The 24,247-nt window shown below is 36.7% G+C and overlaps 1 protein-coding gene across 2 annotated transcripts in view; it reads left to right on the top strand.

Moving 5' to 3' along the window:
* Nucleotides 1–7,583: 7,583 nt before the first annotated feature.
* LOC114240283 (fibrillin-3) overlaps nt 7,584–24,247 on the top strand; it is a 70,219-nt gene continuing 53,555 nt past the window's right edge. For both annotated transcript variants that reach the window (XM_028170753.2, XM_089736289.1), the window contains exon 1: nt 7,584–7,785. In XM_028170753.2, coding sequence (XP_028026554.2) covers nt 7,783–7,785 — 3 coding nt within the window. In that variant the 5' untranslated portion in view covers nt 7,584–7,782. The remainder of the gene's footprint in view (nt 7,786–24,247) is intronic.

Genomic DNA, 24,247 nt, shown 5'->3' with positions numbered 1-24,247 from the left:
TTTTAGTGTGTATTAATAAGTTTTAAGCAAATCGAAAGTAATTACTGCACTCTATTTTTCAAAGTTTCTTAGCCAAGAATAACGACAGGATACTTGTACCAGATACTGCATCAGCCTTGACATGTAGCACCGATGCATCATTCCGTGTTTGTTGTTCCGCTTAGGTAAACTTGGCCGACCCAAAATCGTGTTTACAAAAAATCCTACGTAATAACGTGCCAATTTTTACTACCTCCATTTTGCACATGCACATGAACAATGTACCACCTTGTGTTAAGTGGTTACTGGAGCCCATAGACATCTACAACGTAAATGCGCCACTCACCTTGTAATATAAGTTCTAAGGTCTCAGTATAGTTACAACGGCTGCCCTACCTTTCAAACCGAAACTCATTACTGCTCTACTACTACTACTACTCAAGAGGTTCTACCACCAGTAAAATGTAATGACGACAGTAACACTACTGGTAACAGTAAGGTAACAGTAGTTTGAATTATGTCTACGACTCGGGAAAACCAAAGAATATACTATTTATTTTTGAGATTCACCATTGTAACTTAACAACAATTATCACCTATACTTTTCAGGAATTAAAAAAATCCTTCTTGGCGAATTGGAAAATAGCGAATTTAAGAAAACTGGACTTATCTGTCAGTCTGTCACGTAACGTGCTTTCTAAGCAGATATAGATGTGCATATATGGTGGTAAACATGTGGGATGTTCCGACTAAGTGCTGAAGGCCGTGTAATTGCAGCATACAAGCGCTTAAGTAATTGTCAATTTGATTTTGATTAATAATGTTTTTGAAAAGACCGTGACTAAGGCTAGTAGTTTGTAAAAAAATGCGAGGTAGGTATTTGTAGTTTAGAGGATTTTTATGAAATTCTGTAGAGTGAAGTTGGTACTAGTTGAGGAATGGAGCTTACGGCTCACGAGGATAACTGGAACGGATAATTGGATTGAGGAACTGAAAAGTTAGATTAAAAAGCACGTAGAAGTTGCAATATGATTAACTTCTTTTCTCTTCTTCTTTTTTATTGTCCTTGCAGGCAGACTGCAGAGAGGTCTGTGGTGGTATTCAGAATAGATTGAGATTGGCCTTGGCGAAATTTGTTATTATAGAGGTCTATGATAGTCCTTGATAATAGACCCTTAATAATGTTCAAATTTACAATTTCAATTAATTATAGTCGAATTTCGACTACCGGGCGACCACTAGTATGCATAAATGTGCAATGAAAAAGTATTTTGTGGAAATGTTAGATTAGATGATGTCTTGTCTTATAGACGAGCAGATTGTTGCCTAACCTCTACTGTATTTGGGCAGACATTACCGAAAAAGAACTCAGCCCCCGCCATCCTTAGCGGGCGATGTCGCACTGGTGAGACTGGACACAAAAACGACCGTTTGTTAGTTTATTCAAATTGGTTCTGTAGGTTTAATGGGCCTTTGTAATTTATATGAGAACTTTCAATTTTTGTTTTAAAACGGGTGGTCAGCTTTCTGTTGATCTGTTGTTCAGCGGTTACCGAATACCATAGACAAACTATGAATCCATAGACATTAAAATATGAATTCCGCCGTCGCTTACCTTGGAATTTAGGTGTAAATTTTTAGCAACTTTTAAATTAGTTTGCCGAACGTAAAAACTAAACTGTAATAAAAATGACTTATGATGTGGTCTACAAACAGTGAAAATGACATGCTTTCTATATGTATTGAACTAATGTAGTAGATTACAAAAAGAAACTCTAGCAGAATATAATAATATAATAATAATTATAAATAAATAAATAAATATAATTTTAGTCACGCCACGTTAACTGGTCCCGTGATAAGTTCGTAAAGAACTTGTGTTACAGGTACCAGATAACTGAAATAAATATAAGATTTTTATTATACACATACACATATTTAATATACATCCATAACCCTGGAAAAGACATTTATATTTATCATACAAATATCTTCCCTTGGCGGGATTCGAACCCGCGACCCCCTTGTGTAGTGACCATGTAACTTACCACTACACCAGACGGCCGTTAATCTATTGGGGATATAACCAGACCATTGAAGATATAGCCTGTCAGACAGGCAACCGGGTGTAGATTCAGGCCAACAGATTCGGAATTTGCAGCATGATAAAAGAATATGCTGCGCCGAACCTACATTATGTGGGATAATGGTAAGAAACAGAAGAAGAAATATGCGAATTTATTTATTCTACTATACTTTTTAAATGCGTGAACAGATTTAGGTGAATGACATATCGCTAAAATCCTGATTCTGATCGCGACGCTGTATCTTTTGATTGGATCTCCATATTATATTTTTTAAATTACGATTTATTAATTTTCTGAGTGAGGTTTCTAGTTAAAAATTCTTCTGTGAAGGAGAAGGAGGCCTTACTTCATTTTAGTCAGGCGTTTAAAAGTTCTTTTTAAATAGAAACGATACGAAACCCATTAATCTTGTCTCGAAGTAATAATAGTGTTACACAGAACTCATAAACATGAATTATGTGTCAAATAAAATGTATTTGTAAGAATGATGTAAGCAAAATACTTGCTTTGTACTTGCACGCCGATGTATGGAAACGAGGTTTGTAAGGTCGGTAATTTAAATTATAACGTTTGTTACTTGACCGAACATTTGAAATTAATTTTATTTATTTATTTTCTGGACTATAGATCTGAATGTTGGGCGACGAAAGTAAAGCATGAAAGAGGAGTGAAGCATGAGAAGTGAGCATGCGGAAGAGATGTGAATGTTGAGATGGATGTGTGAAGTGACAAGAATGGACAAGATAAGGAATGATTATATCAGAGGAAGTGTGAAAGTAGCCCTGGTAATCAAAAAATTAAAGAGCGGACGATTAGCGTGGTATGGACATGTGATGCGTAGAGAGGAGATGCATGTGACTAGGAGATGTATGGAATTGGTAGTGCAAGGTAGAGAGGGAAGAGGTCGACCGAAGAAGACATGCATGGAGTGTGTGAATGACGATATGAGAGAGAGAAATGAGTGAGTGTTGAGATGACGGCTGATAGAAGACAACGGAAGAGAAAAATTAGCTGTGCCGACCCCACTTAGTGGGATGACAGAAAAACAGGAAATCTTCTCAACATCAAGTCAGCCGTAAGCTCGTCGGCCTTCAAATCCTTCGAAAAGGTTTGAAAAACCCGAATGTTTTTTAAACCTTTTCGAAGGATTTGAAGGAACCTAATCTATTAAGTATATATCTTTCTTTTAAAATTAACTGCTCATTTTCTGAGATTTCGCGCTTAATCTGATACAATAATAATAGTTTCATTAAGTAGCAAAAAAGCGTACTGCTTATGGGCATAGTGTGAACCAAAACATATTTGAGAAACAGCAAAGTATTTATTATGTGATATATACAGTCAAAATCTGTTATAACGACATCGAAGAGACTGCTCATATTCAGTCGTAAAAACCGATAGTCGTAACAACCGGTGATGTTTAATATCTATCGTGCAAGTACAAACAAATCGATAGGGAATTATTGGAAAAATATATTTACATAATACGTGATTTTTCTTCAATATTAATTTGTTTTCTTTTTCTTTGCGACATTTTGAAAGTTTCACGAATAACTCCACAAAGTTTTGGTGCGTCTTGTGTATAGATAAGTAACAAACTAACTGAAGAGATATGAAGAAGCGGGCTTTGATTACCGCATGCACGTGTTTTGTTTCTAAGAATTAGAAAAGACCCTACACTAAACTAAATCCTATTGTTTTCTTTCCTGATTTTAAAAGCCATTGAAGACAAATGTGGATACCTATTCAAATTGTTTACAATACAGCTTAGCCGGTCGTTCTAACAGATCTAATTCGCCGAAATATTAGTTAAATGTGGTCGTTTTATGAGGTATGTCGTTATTACCAATGTCGATTCGACAAAGAGGTCGACGTGCAACCTAACCCATGCATCAGCCCGCTGAGTTTCTCGCCGGATCTTCTCAGCGAGTCGCGATTCCGATCCGGTAGTAGATTCATTCGCGAAACAATTGCTCTTGAGTTGTTAGGTCTCCTTCGGAGGCGCTCGGGCAGTTGTTAGCAAATCCCACCCCTCTTGGCTGAGTCTTTGCTCGCCCACCTGTCCTGGTGAAACTGGAAAGGCCTTCGGGCCACCAGTAAACTTTCAATCATAAAAAAAAAACCAATGTCGTAGAAAGCAATATTTTTAATAAGGCGGTCATATGGCATTCAGCCGGGACCTTTGTTCTTGGTTATTATAACCGGCATGTTGTATTAAACGATGTCGCAGTAAACGGTTTTGACTATATATAGGTATATTGTTTGAACAATGTTCTTGTACAGTGAGATAAATTATTGTTTTACTTGTGGCTTGTATTTTACGCGGACTTGCCCACTAAGGGAAGTTGCAGTTGGAAGACAAACACGAATGGACTGTGGTTAATCAATGTGATTCAGCTGCTCTGAAAATCTTAAGTCTGTTATGTGACTTGTCTTCAGCTCTTGCTCACAGCAGAGAGAACGTCAGTATTGTCGCTGGGTTTTGCTAACTGACACGCTTCAAGGATCAGACAACAATTTGAACTTCGATATCATATCTCCAGTTGGACTGCGATCATGAACCCCTGGGCTGTGAGCTTTTCTACATGTTCACAGTAAAGTATAAAAGCATAAGGTATATAGTAACTATGTAGGTATTATAATTCTCGGTTAGTTGTACCCGATTAGTTCGGTTCAATGCGCACCGACATGGAATCATCAATTAGTAAAACGCCCTAATTTATTTAAAGCAACGTATTTATATGTCTTCCTTTGAATAAGAACCGACACAGTAATGGAATCATTGGAACTTGTCCCCGATTATTTATGTAAAGGTAATGGCGACAACAGCTGGTTGTTGTTTTAAAATATCATGTCATTAACATTGATTTTGTTTTTGAATACTTTTAGAATCTCACAGACCATAGATTTGATATAGACGGTTTTTAATATGGTGGTCATTTTGTTTTATTTATTCTTCATTGTAATTAATAAATAAGGAAAAACGGGTCTATCGCCGACAAGCAAATTATATCTGCAAACACCGCCGACAATAATATGGACAGGGACAATGTCTACAAAAAGTGTGGTTCAAAACTTTTAGTATTTTTCTTAGAGGTAGAGTGGCAAGTACCACAACAGATTTCTGCCATAAAACAAAGGAATGGCTGAGAGATGTGACATGACGATAAATTTCGAAGTTTTTTTTTAGTTTTGTAATACCACTGCACTGCCCTTAAGATCGGAAGGCAAAAATGCTTTGGCAGAGATATCTATATACGTGGGCGATCAAGATACCATACATTCATTTCTTTTGTACTAAAAAACTTTGAATTTTTTAAGTTTAGTTTTAGTTTGCCTAAATAGGCATACTGTGCCCTACCTGATGTAAAATAGTAATTTTCGCCATGAATTTCAGCAAGGTCAGGTACATAAATACGCCCTGTGTCTCGTAAACTCTCACTATGTTTCGTTCGTTTAAAACAAGTCGGCACGTTGCTGTGGTCAAACAACTCTCAGATTTTCCTGCCTAGGTTAAGACTCTGGATCTGTGAGAGAGACCGCAAGTTGTTTTCCAAAATGACATTTTACTTTTTAGTATATTAAATATGATGTTTCCTAACCTTGTTATTTAGAAATTTACAAATAAATTTCTTTCTCGTCTTTGTTCTAATATTTCCTATCGGCTTTGAGAAGGCTCTTAGAAAATATGAAAGATGCCGAATTTGCTTCTAAGAAATTGTTGACTTGATAAATGGTTATATTATTTCTGGTAATTGTAAATACTTCGTAGCGGGCATGCGTGCCTTTCGGTGATAGCGTGTTGTTGTTGGAAGACACGTTGTGAGTCTACAAGGGGTGTATCTGTATTCCATGTTGTTATAACCACGAGGCTAACAAGCAATTCGGGCACTTATTATTATCGTTATTGCGTCGAGTAGGTACGTGACAGTTGCAACAGTCTTCTGTACATCCGAGCAATATCGAGGAACTGCTAATTAATAGACTTTGTAGCAGACACTTGGAAAAAAGGAAGTGATAAATAGTGTAATAGTTATGTGTTAGGTGACGGTTTATTTACTGAAATAAATAATAATAAAAACAGCCCTTCAGACGTTTTTTCATTGAAACATGGATTTTATTATTAGATACAGTTCGAAGGTGAGGTGTCAGTTCCCACTTGATCCTAAGCATTTACCGAATCCCACAGACATCATATCGCGTATATGCAGTGCTCGCCTTGACCATTTTACTAACGCAGTATGGAAATTAAACATAAACTGACGTAACAATCAATAGTAGTGGGATTTTAATATTAATTGACAATTATTCTAACGCTAGATGTAAACCTATTCTAATTTTCTTTTGAAAGAATTCTTAATAGTCCTCCAGCTTTCTTGTGAAAGTGTATTCACATGTTTTTCTACACTCAAAATTATTTTTTTTAACGAAAAGAAACATTGTCACCCCATGTATCTTAATATTCTTAATAAGAAATATAGCTTTATGTAGCATCTTATTTTCTTTTGTTTTTGTGTATTTACATAAATTAACTTGAATGAAGCATAAAATTTCGTTTTTAAAAGAGAAATAGAAGAGTATTCATCAACAAAGATGGGAATATCCGATTTGAAATCGATTAGAAATTACAGACGACGATGCGTTACTTCCTTATCTGTCAGAGTGTAGCAAAGCCTGTAGCTGGAATAGCAAATAGGTAAAGGAAAAAAGACTCAGATGTCTTTTTTCGTCGTAGCCTAAAAGGATAAGACGTCCGGTGTATTCGTGTTGAGCGATGAACCTGTGTTCGAATCTCAGGCGGGTACCAATTTTTCTAATTAAATACGTACTCAACAAATGTTCACGATTGACTTCCACGGTGAAGGAATAACATCGTGTAATAAAAATCAAACCCGCAAAATTATAATTTGCGTAATCACTGGTGGTAGGGCCTCTTGTTAGTTCGCACGGGTAGGTATCACCACCCCGCCTATTTCTGCCGTGAAGCAAGGGTGGAGCAGCCGTTGTACTTTAAAAAAAATTAGACCTTACAATTCATGTCTCGAGTTGGGTGGCGGCATTTACTTTGTAGATGTCTGTGGGCTCCGGTAGCTACTTAACACGAGGTGCGCCGTGAGATCGTCCACCCATTTAAGCAATAAAAAAAAAAGACAATTGCTACTGACAAATCAAAACATCAATTACATAACACAATACGTGTAAACGTTTTACATAAACGTTTCGGTTTGAAGGGTGGGGTAGCCGTTGTAACTATACTGAGACCTTAGAAATTATATCACTTATATCTTGAGGCGGGTGGCGCATTTACGTTGTAGATGTCTATGGACTTCGGTAAACACTTAACACCAGGTGGGCTGTAAGCTCGTCCACCCATTTAAGCAATAAAAAAAAAAGACAATTGCTACTGACAAATCAAAACATCAATTACATAACACAATACGTGTAAACGTTTTACATAAACAAACAAAAGTTTTTAGGTAAATAAATGTAACGGAAGCAGCATAGTTCTAAGCGGTCGGGCATACGTGCGCGTGCGTCGGTCCGTGTTGAGCCGCGCGGCTGATAAAGCTCGCAATTTTAGTTGTCAGTTGAGAGCGTGCCGTCGAGAGCATCGCTCGCTTTACCGACCTTACCGTCGCCGTACCGAGCGCGGCTATCGTCCATCCGGTCACCCACGGGACCATCAGACACGATACCCGGCAGCGAATCCTGTGGCATGGTAATTTGTGATCAATAATTCAAAAAAAAAAAGACGGATTTTTTTTTCGTTTTTTTTTATCTTGGGTCAGAACGGACACTGCAGCTTTGCCGTCATTTCTCTCTTGAATCATCTAGTTCGGTATCGTATTGCGTAATTTATTATATATTTTTTTGTATTTTTTAGGTATCGTTTGGTATTTTGTTAAAATTTTCATCTGCTTAATAATTTTTTTGTGTTTCCATATTGTACGTGGTACATAGTCATTATTTAAAATGTTGCTCAAATTCTAACACTGAAGTGCTCTGAAGAAGTTAATGTGATTTCCTAGGTTTCTACGGTACCACTACCGTACACTGGAATATGGTTAACAAGTTTAGTAATGCTTGCGTTTATTAACTACTAATATAGAATACTGTTATTTTTTTTAATTTGTAATCAACTCCCTTCTACGGTATTTCATGAGCGCTACGACATGTCTAGCTTGAAGAGATCAAGCTAAGATTCCGTAGATGTTGACGCGGTCATGGTATTGCCAACGCCCAGAGACAGTGGTAATCACATTCCACCAGAAAGGCGATATTTCTGGTATGCAAGCAAACTGATGAGAGGAAAAAAATATGGGTTAAAAATTTTGAAACACAAAACTGGACGTATTAAAATTTTTGCTAAAAATGAATTCTTTTTCTAATTTTCCATCCAATTCTGTGATAGATTTAATATCTGTGATGGCACACCCGGTACATCCTGAGTTAAATAGGGCCAGGGTTAGCATTGGTCAGCGATGAATCCCTTATCAGTGTAGGAATTGACCCGAAGGCTAGCCGATTTGCGCAATCTCGTGTCGCACGTCCGTTGCTAAATTCATTTGTGTGGGAAACATATGATATTCCATTTAATTGTGATTTTTACGATTTATAAAACGGACATATACGTGTTGATACAGGGGTGCGTCAATATTTATACGATGGACGTAATTAGATGGTATCTGTTTATCGTCTCCTTAAATTAGAAAATAGTTATAGCTTAGGAATCACTTCCGTGTCAACTATTCCTTCAAAATAATGCTAAAGTTTACTCTGTTGCTTCAGTATAAGAAAGCCTGATTGTTTTATAATCACGAACTTACGACTTTATTTGCGAAGCAATTAGCGGTCGTCGAACAACACTGTAGGCCATCAATAAATCTAAAATTATTGCATTCTCGTAAGTCTGCGTCGTTACCGTAACATTGGCCCCACGTCCGCTATTGTGTTCGTAGCTTTACTAGCTTTTATGAATAACAGCCTGTCGTTGGCTGTCGCAGCGAGCTCAATTATTGTCACCTAGCAATAAAACGTTCGGTGCATTGTCTAATTGCGGTGCCCATGGTGGCTTTTTAATGCCGCAATACTTTACAACTCCTTACTGAATATGTCTTGCGGTTTTATTTTTATTTTGTTGGTTCAATTAGATTTTGGGGGTGATTCATGAATTGATTTATAGTGATTTTTAAGGATAAACATTAGCAAATTTAAAGATAAGGATAAGGATTTGAATGTGTGGTCGCCCAATGACCGAAATGCATTCATAATTAGAATATAACACCTCAATTAGGTTCATTTTTTTTCTTATAAAGGTGGTAAAAATCGGTTCCAAGTACTGCTTGACAAATAGAGGAGAAAAAGGTACTAGATTATCTTGTTTTTAAATTCGCATTATAGCTATGTTGACTAAGAGACCAGAAGCAGACCGTTTCATTCTTCTTTGTGTTATTAGTCAAGGTCAGTTTTTCAACATCTCGTGTAACCAACTCGGGTCAAACCGAACATACATATTATATAATATAGACGGTTATTTATATAGATATTTAATATAGACTTGCACGAACTCAATTGGGAAATTTAACTCTTCCGTGATTTATCCAAATACAATCTTATTGAATTTTGTTAAACAAATATTCGTCAAAGCGTCCAAAAACTGGGGTGGGGTTTTTAAAAGACCTAGAAGTTTCATGTCATCATTCGATTTATATTATAAATAGGTAATTCGTAATCAAGTGCCATTCGTTATAGTTGCATTTTGATGAAAATTCTTTAACAATACTGTCACGTATATGAACAAAAGCATTTTCGTCGAGGATTGTCGACACAGCTGCGTCTCGGTCTGCCTGAATCGTTCTCTGACACAGTTTGAACATGTGTCTTTCCGCGTGTAGGTCATCCGAGTGTTTTTTTTGTTGTTTTTGCAGGACGTTTCAATGACGCCGCTGGTTTTCGCGAGGTTTGAAAGTCGATTATATTTCTGTATTTATCTTATCATAAACACGAAGGTTTATATTTATGAATTCCGATGTTGATTGGCTATTAACTTACGTAGTACAACGCTATCTTGCGCGTCTGACACTAAAAGGTCGTGGTTAGAAAACTCCTGTTTTCATTATTTCTGCAAATCAAGTCTATCTTAAGGCGAAGGTGAACGTGATAGTCAAACTGCTGGGAATATATTTTTAGTTTTTATTTGTAGATAGGTGACAGTAACAGCGTGATGTTAAGTGGTTATAGGAGCTCGTAGGAACGTGACCTCCACCACCCAAGAGACATGGGGTGCTGGATTGCTTCGAAATAGACACAAATCATCATTAGACAGAATATCGTGCCTAATATTCGTAATATTTGTATCTTTATTACACGATATTATTTCTTCTCATCTGTGAAGGATTCTTGGCTTTTAAAAATGTTACCACATTTTCAGGTTAAAATTTTCTTTTAAAATAGGAAAATAATTTCTAAGATTGCCTTCATTATTCTAAATGCAGCAACTAAATAAATAGGTGCTAAATGTCTTAGATGTTTACCGAAACATATCGCGAAAGCTCTTCGGCCTGTTTCCCTTTGCAATATTTACGTGTTCCCGACACACAATTTTGATAGAATCTTATACAATATACAAAAATACGCGTCTGTTTTTCTTTTACGAATGAATGTTTGTTTTGAATATAACAAATTGAGGCGTTGAAACTAGATTCCAGTTAGTAGGTTGGGTATTTATCATTTGGTTCGTAGTGTGAGGCTTGGCAGACGACTTGATTCATTTGTAAGTTTTTTCTATTCACTAAGCATTTCGACTACTTATGGACGTGATAGATAGGTATGACGTTCGAGATGGTAACTTATTTATTTGTAATAAGGTTTGAGGCAAATAATGGGGAATTTACCGGTAGATTTCATTATAATGTTCGTACATACTCTAATGTTGTTATTCAATTATTATTGTGGTAGGTGTAGGTAATGTTTTAAGCCCTCAAGAGGGAGACTGCAGAACTGTAAAGCCGAGTCTTGAGATATGTCTCAAGTTGAGACAGATCAAGTCATTAACATTGGGCGGTCTACCCATTTCTGTAAACGCACCGTGCACTATTGAAGTATAGTTCAACTTCGTTGGTATTTTGGAGGTAAACGGCAAAGGGAAGATCTTACATCGAGCGGGGGAAATTGCTGGGTAGACCGACGGTCCAAATTCTGTTGTTCCGAACTTGTTTAATTGCAAGTTTATCTTTAAAATGTCGTAAGCGAGATTCAGGCATCTGTCAAATATCTTTTGTTCTATGATGGCTACCGCCACATCACTCCTCTCCGAGACTTGGAGCTCGTGTCTTTAAGTTAGCGTTATCTGTGCTGAGATTAGCTTGGAAGTGTTCATACTGCTCGAAATCTGGGATGAGTTGAGGCTTGACGGCAACTTTCCCAGAATCTTCTCAGTGGGTCGCGTTTCCGATCCGGTGGTATATTCTGCCAAGCACTGCTCTTGCTAGGGTCAGTGTTAGCAACATTCTGGTTTGAGCTACATGATAGGGTGACGCTGAAATAGCCTCTCAAGGCTATCAGCTTAGGTAGGAAAAAAAGCAACTTCGATCTTGTGTCGCTGCAGTATAGAGTTATTTTACTACCTTATTATTTTACTATGTTTACCTAATATTACCTATTATTTACTATATTATTTTCTACGTTCGACGGCATTACGAAAATACAATTCATTTTTCTTTTTAAATTCCCAACAGCAAATATTACAATTGGGGCTTCGACGTCAGGTTTTCAGACAGATCATTTTCGTTCCTATTTATCGTTCATTCACGCTGCGGTATCCACGAATTCCGTGCCGATTATAGGCGATTACATATTATGTCCAATTTCATTCGCTTCATTTGGGTATGCTTTCATCAAATTTAGATAAAGGTACTCAAACGCAAGCACTGTAATACATTTCTTGTATCTAGGCGCCTTCTTCAGATCTTGTTGTGTTCACTCACGGTACATTTATCAGTACTGAGTGGTTCTTTGATGGCGATGAAACGAACGCCGCGCTTCCCACTTCCTAGTTCTTGAATGGAGCCCTTTATAACTGATAGACTTGTGTGATTATGTTGTGATGTAATACATATACGAGTGTCCCCAATCTGCCATAATTGCATTCGAGTATTGTAGAACGTGTATTGTTTGATGTTATCATTATTTTAACAAGGGGTACGGATAGCGGTGTTTCTATGCTCATCAGTTTAAAACCCCTAAACTGATTATCGTATTTTGACAGGTGATGTGTCATTGAATCGAGCTTTTCCTCCTCATTCATCATGCCCTTACCTCGATAATCCATGACTTTTCAATAGATTACAACTTCAAGGACGTATTTTATTACTGTATGTGACATGAAAATCGTGATTTCTCACATCAAACATTAGATTGGTTTTGAAGTGAGTTGGAAACGCAAAGAATCCTTACAAATGTGGTTCGGCACGGAATCAAAACTACCTATTTGTGTCAACACGTTTCTCTCTGTACTGCTCATGTGGTTGTTTAGTATGTAAACTCCATAATTTTTTTAGATACAATTTTCATATTTTGTACTGTAGCAATATAATTTTCCAAACATTTCAAATAAGGCAAGTTTTAACCAAGTCAGAAGATTCTGTAGTTGATTCTAAAAAATAAAGATTTTAAAAATTATAGCGTTGATAAATTTTAGGCGCGTCTATTTATGGTTAAAATTAGGGAGATATAATATATTAAAAAATTGTTAAATAATTTTTTTATTCTTTTAATATACAACGTTAAAAACATTGCCACATTTCCTAGTCATTGCTCGTATGAGTACTTGAGACACCATATCGGCATATTTTATATCTGCATAGGATTTGTGAATATTTCTTGTTTCGTTCATTTAGAGAAATGGCCTTGACCTAAATTAAGATTGTGCGCGTTTGAAGATAACAAGGGGTCAGTACCGTCAATCGCAATAAATATAAATTTACTTTGATATTATTTATCCGATTTATTCGCATCTAGACCTCACACAGCGCTTTGTAATGAAATAAAATTGATTTCATATAAGTATATTCACTTTACATATTATTTAATTACTAAAAAAATAATCAAATATAACAGGCAAGCCTGCGCTACTTTTTTAGTGATTATTTGTCTATTCAAAAGCCTGTTAGAAGAATTCTCAGTTTCAAGTAACTTTGCGAAGGTTGCAAACATGAAATACTTCTACGCCTTTGCGGTAGGTAGCGGCTTGGCTCTGCCCCTAGCATTGCTGAAGTCCATGGGCGACAGTAACCACTCACCATCAGGTGGGCCGTATGCTCGTCTGCTACAAGGGCAATAAAAAAAAAAACGCCAAATTGAATAATATTAAATTGACTAAAATAAACACGAAACAAAACGGTACAATTACTTGAACTAGAGGTCCCGCACTAGTCGAAATTCGACTATAATTAATTGGAATTGTAAGTTTGTACACCATTATGATTATATTTTATACTTTTATAATCACAAATTTCGCCAAGTCTACACAATAAAAAATATTAACAAAGACAAACAATATTTAATCTCAATTTGACAACAGACGTCAAGAACAAAAGTTTGACAATAAATAGTATGCATGCGTGCGTCAAATACATGGTATGTAGTGTGTGTAATGTTTTCGTTAATTGATTTAATGTATCTTTTATGCATTATTTAAAAAAAAATATTAGCATTGTGCACTCCTTCTCTATATTCTCTATAAGTGTGGAAAATTTCATACTCCTCCGTCCGCGCAATTTTCGTAAAAAGGGATACAAAGTTTTTGCTTCACGTATTAATATATAGATCACGTGATGTGCTATTAATTATTCTGAAAATTTTATAATTTTTGACATACACGTAACTTAGGAATCCCAAGTGTGTTATTTCACTTGGGTGCACATTTCCGGCGTGCTCTATTCGGCATTGTCTTAAATTAATTAGCGCACGTGCCCCAATAAGCAAGCGAACTGTTTGACAGTCGCATCGAGGTCGCCCCGGCACAGACTCTTCAGATCAATCACGATGATGGATCGCTTGACAGATTTTCTTTAAATTTTCGCAATTAAACTAGGTCATTAGGTCCTTATCGAATATCCTGTGTAGATGCTGTGCATTCTGTAGTTAAAATCTGGTGAATTTAATTCTTGGTAACTATGGTTATATGATTAATATAATTTACAGTTATTTTTTTTGGTCACAATTATTTTCGATGTTATATATGACTTGAATTGTGATGGTGATTTTTTTAAAGTCCAATTTTGTATTCTGACCGCCGCGGATGGATATTTTTAGTGATTTTTCAGCAATATGAGAGTAGCGAATGTCGTAGCAACCTTGCAGTTTCAGGTAAGTGTTTTGGCGTTCGGCGATTAGTATTTGTAGAAAGTCTTAAAGGGGGCATCAACATGAAATTATTTTATAAATTACTTTGACACTTAGAGCACCATAATTCTTAGTTAAACTATAGGTATAAAGAATTAAGAGAAATATGAATAAACTCAGCTTTACTAAGTTGATTAATGGGACTTGTTGAGACCTCACGTACTATAAAACGCACCCAAATGGCTCTTAATTAAAATACGAACGTTTCGGTGTTTTGAGACAACGAATAAGAAAATCCTCATACGTCTGTATAATATTTACAAATTATTATATAACCACAATTTTACTTTAATTTACCTATTGCCTCTTATGCCCCATGAGAGTGATGGCTAAATAAAATTTTACAAATCGATGAACTTAGTCAGAACCTAATTGTAACTTTTTTTATTTCCCTTTAGGCAGATGAGCATACGGCTCAGTGGTGGTTACCGTCGCCCATGGACTTCAGTAATGCCAGGGGCAGAGCCAAGCCGCTGCCTACCACAACATAAGCTCTTGGCTCTTGTAGAGTGATAGTTCCCGCCTATAACCAAATCTAAATGCAGTGTCGAGATCACAGAGCGCCGTAATCGACATCATGTATCGATCATCTGTCAATGTCAGCGTTTTGGCGCCTTGCTGTCTACATTGATGAGGTCGTTGCTCTCAGCACCATGCATTCCCGGAGTGCATGTACTTTATGAGTTATTTCGATGATTTTATAGTTTATTGTGTATATTGGTTAGGTATTTTCATTTACTGAACTCATTTTTTTTAATCTGCCAATGGGCAAACATGATTTTTTTCCTATGCTAATAGACTTTAGAGGCTATTTCAGCTTCTCCTTGACATGTAGGTGAGCTCACGGGGCTCAAACCGGGAGTGTTGCTAAAACTGGCCCTAGCAAGAGCGGTGCTTCGCGGAATCTACCATCGGAAACGCGACTCACTGAGAAGATCCGGCGGGAAACTCAGTGGGCTGTGTCTATGGTTTAATTAGCTCGTCGAGCTCTTCGTCGCAAGCGACAGGTTCGACGAGGACGGTGACCGGTGCTTGTGGTACCTAAAAGCACCGTTAATGGATCCGGAAGATCCGTGATGACGTGTTTTGGGCGACTGTTTACCATTCTGTCTACAGGATCGGATATGGAAACGTTCTTACGGTTTATATGATATTTAGTTATCTCCATCGCTCAGCTTGAGGTTTGAGGTTGAAGTTTCTAATATATTTATTGTGTTTATCGCATTAGAAAAGCGTCTTATGTTAGTATCAGCGCCAAGATGTGTCTCTATTTCGATACCGAAAATATGATGAGGATATTATCAACTTGGCAGTTGTTAATTCGAAGAGCTTGTGTCAAAATGCGACTGTCAGTAATCATTATGTTGATAGAGGCAGAGAAAAGTCACTTTTATTAATTCCAATGGTGATTATTTAGTAATAGAAAAGAATATACCACACAAGTGATTAATTAAATGTCATACCATACGTTTGAAGAGTGAAAATTCTTGATCGATGTCTGTCATGATGGATCCAATACGATGTCTACACTCAATCAAATCAAATCAAATCAAAAAAATTTTAATCAACATAAATGAAAGTACACACGTGTTGAACGTCAAAAAGAACTACCGCTAATTCACAAAAACTAGCCTCCGTCCTGAGAAGAACTGGTAAGAAACTCAGCGGGCATGGCATTTTTTTTATATTAGATTTTTTTAAATATTCATTCGTAAATAATTCGTTCATAAATCGCTCTGTGACCTGTCTTGACGTTCTCACGATGAATAATTACGTTTTATAATCTTTTCTTGTTCAGCTTGCACAGGTTCAATGTTTAAACAGAATAACTCGAAGAACAAAACTCTCAACAACCAGAATATATTTCTGAATATCTAAAAAGTAGACGCGCATTCTTTCTTTAAACCGGTGGTCTATTCTTTAATCAATATCATTCGAGATAATATCCATTACCGCACTCAGTATGGACAGGTTGTTATTAATCACGAGAACGAGTGACCAGGGAACGCGAAGTAATTAACATGTTCTTAAATCACATCGAACTACCCTGCGGGTGGATAGCCGAGGAATAAATAAGGTTCTGGAATGTTTGTAAATAATGTTTTTTTTTATTTTTATTTGGAACACTCTTATTCCAGAGCATCGTTAGTTCTAACATTATTGTTTACAATTAAACGAAGATATATGTATGTTGAATGTATTTTTGTCTTAACACATACTTATGAGTATGAGTGATTATTGCTATTGTCCGCACACGCGAAATTAGCCTGAAAAATGTAGTCCCAAGAGTTTAGTTTCATATCTTACACGCAATTCACGAAAACAAAATAGTATTTATTTCATCTCGAACTCGCAGCTTCTTCAATGCGATGACGCCTCACTTTATTTTAATATGTAAAAATACGTTCGTTTTTATTAAAACAATAAAGTTTAGCTTTGTATTGTCAGTTACATATTGTCTTAGAGATGCGCCTGCGCATAGGTTCTTGTTAATAAACTCCCAATTGGGGGCATGCGTTTGATATGGCCCAGTCTTGTTTGATAAGCGGAAGCGAATATTTGTAAAATTAATATTAATTAGAATAAATAAAATTTTGTCTTTACACACTCCTTGAAGCGGACATTGACATCTCAGCTCAAAGCTTCAATTAAGGCATACATGCTGTTGTCTTCGGTCGGTCGGTCGGTTGTGTTAGGACTTCGGTCAACGCTAAACACCAGTGAGCTTAATAACCATTTATACTATCAGTAGACTTAAAGCTCATTAAAACTTTTTCTAAGTTTACAGTTAATTTGTTTTTTTTTTTTAAATATGTTCTATCATTTTATTATCATATCAAATCAAATTTAACAAAACGTATTTCCTACAAAAAACTTACCAGTTGGTATGGACGCCAATAGTGACTAGAACCTGCGAAATCGTCTTGATGAAACCAAGAAAAAAAAAAACCAAAAAAATTATATCTTTAAAATCACATCTTATTCCGTTTTATCTCGTGTAATAAGGACCGGTTCGCGGTTGTAATACATAGTTGTGTAATAGCCGCCCACGCCTCTGTTCCGTGCCCCGACTACACCGCTCACTATATTGATGTAAACGCGTGCCGACGTCCCGTCCCAGCTCCACGCATCATTGTTAATCGTCGAATCATTCCACCGTTGACACGCACTGACATGACATTTGACATTGACCGTATACGGAACTGAGATTGGAGTAGGGCGTGCTAGCGGCACCGCTTACTGGTGGTAGGACCTCTTGTGAGTCCGCGCGGGTGGGCACCACCACCCTGCCTATTTCTGCCGTGAGAAGAGTGGGGCAGCCGTTGTAACTATACTTGAGACCTTAGAACTTATATCTCAAGGTGGGTGGCGCGTTTACGTTGTGGATGTCTATGGGCTCCAGTAACCACTTAACACCGGGTGCGCAGTGAGCTCGTCCACACATCTAGGCAATAAAATAAAATTAAAAATTAAAATTAACATTATTATTTATTGTCATTATTATTAGGGAGCCCAACACTCATATAAATATTAACCTATCCATTAAGTACATGTCTTTTCTACATGGATAGTAATGGATACCAAGTTTCAAGTCAATCGGATGCACGGTTCAGTAGTTATAACGGAACATCCGTAAAAACCACTGTATATTTATAAATAAGCATAGATAATTAACGTCGTATCGTAAAATTAAACTTGAAAATCATGCCACATTCATCTTGGTGAAGGCGTTCTATCTAAACACGCGTTTCAGTTTGAAGATAGGATAAGACTTCTTCAAACAAGGCTTGCAGAGAGTACTCAATGGTATGCAGCGATTTGACTGTGCCCCTGCCATTGCTGACGTCCATGAGCAACGGTAACTACTTACTATCAGGTGGGCCATATGTTAGTCTGCCTTCGAAGGTAATAAAAAAAGCAGGTGTTGTGAAGTGCACACGGCTAAGCAAGATGTTACGGTTTGAATTATAAGACACTTGATACCATAGAGCGATTATGGGATAGAATGCGAGAATCTTTTTTTTTATTGCTTAGATGGGTGGACGAACTCACAGCCCACCTGGTGTTAAGTGGTTACTGGAGTCCATAGACATCTACAACGTAAATGCGCCACCCACCTTGAGATATAAGTTCTAAGGTCTGAGTACAGTTACAAGAGCATTTATATTCAACGTTTTAATACATAATAGTCAATCAAAAGTTTGATAACAAGGAAACTAGGAGTGTACAAGTGTGAAGGATGACACAGGATCCATTCCATTCACCCATCGCTCGATGAGTCAGAGTGAGTGGACGCGCCGCCCACGCTCCGTACTCACTGCACGTCATAACTGGACGATATCTACTGGACGCTGAATTGCGCTGTTTTATTGCGAACACGTGACTTTAGTGTTAGCAAAAACGAAGAATCAAAGACGCAACATATTTTAAATTGGTTAAACAAATCAAATTACTAAGCAAATTAACCCTAAATTAAAGAAAAACATTTAGAATCGTAATTATATAATATAATACTAGCTGTACCCGTCCGCTTCGCTGGGCATTTAAAATTAACATTATTATTTCTCACCCCCACAAAGATTCTCATCATTAACGCCCCCGCAACTGGTGTAGGGAGTCCAACACTTATATAAATATTAGCCTATCGATTAAGTACATGTATTTTCTACATGGATACCAAGTTTCAAATCATTCGGATGCACGGTTCAGTAGTTATAACGGAACCTCCATAAAAACCACTATAGATTTATATATTACTATTAGTATAAATTGTATACAGTATTGCATTAGACCTTATTCCAAATTTTGAACTTCTGTATCAGCTCATGGTAGCCTGCCAGCAATTGTATTTACTTTACTAATCACATAAGCGGACGTTAATGAAGAAGCCGATGAAACTGGTTGAGGTCAACGCAAGCTAATCAAAAACTCTATGAAGCGGAATTAAAATGTATAGAAAATTCACGAATAATAAAATAAATAGTTCAAAATACTACGGCATCAGTACCGAATGAAGTAGTACGTATTTTGCACGTTGTCATAGATCGTGACATTTGAACTTTAAGATAACGATTTATAAACATTTTTTCGATTTAAAATATTTCTAATTCTAATCTAAGACACAATGTTGTTCTCGGGTTTATGATCAATCAAAGCATAACGAAAGGAATTTCTTACTTGTGAATAGTCGTTGATGATCCTGACCACTTGAATCTCGGTACTGGTAAGGAGTTAAATAAACATCAAACATTCCTTTTTGAAGTAGAGTTATTTGAGAAACGGTCTATTCCGTCTACAAAGACCTAAAGACGGAGTCATCGGTTCGATAATAACAATGTTATGCTTCATGGATATTAGCAGTGGTATAGGATCAGCGAACCCATTGATAAAAATGACTTCAACGCTGAAGGAATAAGGTCGTATTGACATTGAATACATATCTATAAGTATTCTAATATATAAATCTACAGTGATTTTTACGGATGTTCCGTTAAAACTACTGAACCATGCATCGCATTGACTTGAAACTTGGTATCCATGAAGAAAATACATGTACTTAATGGATAAGCTAATATTTATACGACTGTTGGACTTCCTAACAATAATGATAATAAATAATAATGTTAATTTTAAATGCCCAGCGAAGCGGGCGAGTACGGCTAGTCATTTATAAATTTGCGAGTAGCTACTGGTAGGTATAATTGATATTGTAATTTCTCTATCCTCCAGCCTAATTAGACCGGTTGTAAAATTTTAGCTATATCAAACAACATGTCTATGTTGTAGCAACTCCATCCATTGAGATAAGGGGTAGGAGTAATATAAGATTATAATAATAATTAGTGCCGCTTGTGTACAAATAAGGATGTTTACATAGTTAAGCTGCCCTTAAGGTTGCATACAGAGATTTTATTTACAATCCTCGAATTATTAAATTCACTCTACCATAATTAGTAAAAAAAAGTTATGTACGTAAGTGATTGATTGTTTACGTATTAATTTTTACTGATGGTAGAACGTCTTGTGAGTCCACACGGGTAGGCACCACCGCCCTGCCTATTTCTGCCGTGAAGCAGTAATGCGTTTCGGTTTGAAGGGTGGGGCTGCCGTTGTACTGTAAAAACTGAGACCTTAGAACGCATATCTTAAGGTAGGTGACGGCATCTACGTTGTAGATGTCTATGGGCTCCGGTGACTACTTAACACCAGGTGAGCCATGAGACCATTTTTTTTTTATTCCTTTGATTGGTGGACGAGCTCACAGCACACCTGGTGATAGGTGGTTACTGGAGCCCATAGATATATACAACGTAAATACGCCACCCACTTTGAGATATAAGTTCCAAGGTCTCAAGTATAGTTACAACGGCTGCCCCATCCTTCAAACCGAAACGCATTAGTGCTTCATGGCAGAAATAGGCAGGGTGCTGGTACCTATCCGCGCGAACTCACAAGAGGACCTACCGCCAGTTAAAAGTAAGCTCGTCCACCAGTCTAAGCAATAAAAACGATAATAATAATAATATAATTATGATTAAACGACACAGGAATATTTTCTTGTTATAGTAGGACTAAATATAGAAGTGTGGTGGCATAGAGCGCTGGCCCGGGTCGTCGTACCTCGTTATCATTTCGGCACAGATTCCTTGACCCCCGCCCCTCGGGCCCGCCCTCTTATGTCTTCCACCCTCCTCTCTCGAGCGTCCCATTATCAGTACCTTATTAATCAAATTAATGACGTTTGTAAAGAAGCTGATAAAAACAAAACTGTTTTTTTTAGTGTTCGTAGAGTCAGATTATATTTGCTGGAGTCGATTTCATATGTAGGTCGGATTGGTAGTTGCTTAATGATGGGATGGTTTCATTTAATTACTTACTGGTGGTAGGACCTCTTGTGAGTCCGCGTGGGTAAGCACCACCGCCCTGCCTATTTCTGCCGTGAAGCAGTAATGCGTTTCGATTTGAAGGCTGGGGCAGCCGTTGTAACTATACTGAGATCTTATAGCTTATAACTCAAGGTGTGTGGCGCATTTACGTTGTAGATGTCTATGGGCTCCAGTAACCACTTAGCACCAGGTGGGCTGTGAGCTCGTCCACCCATCTCGTCTTATGGTTAGAGACGTTTGGGTGTATGCAACGACATATTTAATGTCCCCAAATCTCCAAGGCAATTTTTTCTCCTGTATCTAAGATCGAAGTGTATCCTAAATGTATGTAACAAAAACGTGTAAAATTAACAATACCTATGCATTCCAAAGGTTTTAAGGAAACAAATCATTCAGAAGGTACATACTAGTGACCCAGAAAATACAATACGGAGGAGTGGGGATTTCTAAATTTCTAACCAAAGAATGTCCTCCTTTCGTTTCCAACAATGATATCAAATGTCAAAGATTAAAAAACCAGTAATTTACGTAAGAAATGTCGTGTTAATGATTTATGATAAAAATAAGTGACTTCATATATGGGCCAGTCAGGGGTTGCGAGTGTTCGCTCGTATCGCGAATGCACTGCTAATTACTCGTACGCTATCAAATGTGCTATACATATAAAGTAAGCTTGTAAGGGTATATGTTCAAGACAATCTACTTTTATTGTCTTTGGCTGTATAGTCGGCTGACGGATGTGTTCGGACCCCACAGCTTTCATAGTAGAAAACAGGATTTTTTCGCCGCAGTAATAAAATACTTAAACAGTCCACACGAACCACCGCCACGCCTGATCTATGGTACGCATGCCGGGAACAATAATTTGCACTTTATTTATAACAAGAAATCATATCAGTTCAACGATTATCAATTTTCCTAATCAAATTTGAGTATCATATTTACTGCATTGTTATATTAGTGTTGTGTGTTTGCATATTGTTCTCTAAAATCATAGAAACAGCGTTCTTTTATAGCTTATAAACAGTTCTGATAAACATAGGTGTCATTAAATGAGTCTCAACCAAAATAGCGCATTTTCTTAGGATTTAAATTTTATAAAATTCAAAAATTCAAAATTCAAAATCATTTATTTCAACTTAGATGTCAGTATAACACACTTGTTGAATGTCAAAATATAAATAACAATGTTAACTCTACCACCGGTTCCAAAAAAAGCCACAGTCCTGAGAAGAACCGGCGAAACAAACTCAGCGGGCTGTTTTTTTGTTTTTTCTCAAATACATACTTTTTTTTAAATATGTGTAAAATATATTTTATGTTCATTTGAACAAGGCCAAGCCATGTTATTTACTATGTCAGCCTTAAATAACAAATAAAATAATTATACCTCTTTGCATAATCACAAGGTCTTCGTGATAAAGTTATTATTATCAATGCACAAAAGAAACAGCTTCATATCTTTAGTATTTTATTTTTGTTTTTTAATTAAAATAAATATATTTTGTGTCATTTAAATTTTGGTTGAGCATTTACTGGAATTGTCGGTTTACAGTTAGAGTACATTTTTTATTCATTACGTTTACAATAACTTAAATATCCCATTTTTTGTTGGCTAACGAGTTTACGTGGTTACCTAGACATGGTAGAACATACACGGTGTTCACACCTGTAAATTTGAATATATATTTTTATTGCTAGTGTAGGTAGACGAGCGTATGGCTCATCTGATCGTGAATGGTTAGCGTCGCTAATGGACAAGAGTCGCTCAGCAATGTAGAGCCAAGCCGCTTCCTACAAGATTATGGTTTTTTAGTTAAAATATGATGATTATTATAAAAATAGGCCTCGTAATCTTCTACTCCTTGCGTCGTATTCCTCATTGCTGAGGGTCGTGACCACCCTTTTGTATCACGCACGATCATTCTCCTTTTATTCTTGTCTCTGGCGGTGTGGAGGGCGTTGTGAAACTTGGAATCAAGAGCGGTGCGGATCTGGTCGAACCAACGTATTGGGCTGCGCCCTCGAGGTCTTTTCCCATTTTTATATAGTTATATGGGTAAATTTTATATTATTATAATGATATATTATATGTGCACGTTGTTGTATGTTATGTTATATATGTATACCGTGTGTGTGTTTGTATGTATATAATATCATTATTAATTTTCTTATTTTCGCAAAGAGGACCACAGGACTGACTCTACATTACCCTTGGTTGACTGATGGAGAATACCTCAGGCATTAAGTCCGCCATTGTGCTAATGTTAAATAAATAAATTATCATTTACTGATATTTAAGGTTGAATCTTTTCTTTTTTAATAATTTTAACAAATATTGTACTTAATTATACGTCCAAGTAGAATATTGGCACTGACCCTCCGCTGTACAATGGTCGTTCAATAAAAATTTATACTAATATATAAATCTACAGTGGTTTTTTGCTCCGGGCATTTTAATATTGCAATAATTGCTACGTTATATTATAATACTCATTGTAAAAATGAATATTAAAAAAAAAAGCCATGCCCGCTGAGTTTCTTGCCAGTTCTTCTCAGGACGGAGGCTAGTTTTTGTGAATTGGCGGTAGGTCTTGTTGACGTTCAACAAGTGTGTACTTTCATTTATGTCGATTTTTTTTTTTTATTTAATTTGATTTGATATGATTTTACTGATGTTCCGTTACAACTACTGAACAGTGCATCCATTTGACTTGAAACTTGGTATCCATGTCGAAAATATATTTACTTAATGGATAGGTTAATATTTATATGAGTGTTGGACTCCCTACACCAGTTGCGGAGGCGTTAATGATGAGAATCTTTGTGGGGGTGAGAAATAATAATGTTAATTTTAAATGCCCAGCGAAGCGGACGGGTACAGCTTTT

The sequence above is a fragment of the Bombyx mandarina genome, chromosome 21 (genome assembly GCF_030267445.1).
Source record: "Bombyx mandarina strain Sakado chromosome 21, ASM3026744v2".
In the NCBI taxonomy this organism is placed as follows: domain Eukaryota; kingdom Metazoa; phylum Arthropoda; class Insecta; order Lepidoptera; family Bombycidae; genus Bombyx; species Bombyx mandarina.
The sequence above is the reverse complement of the archived record's forward strand: the minus strand, read 5'-3'. Positions and strand labels throughout refer to the sequence as shown.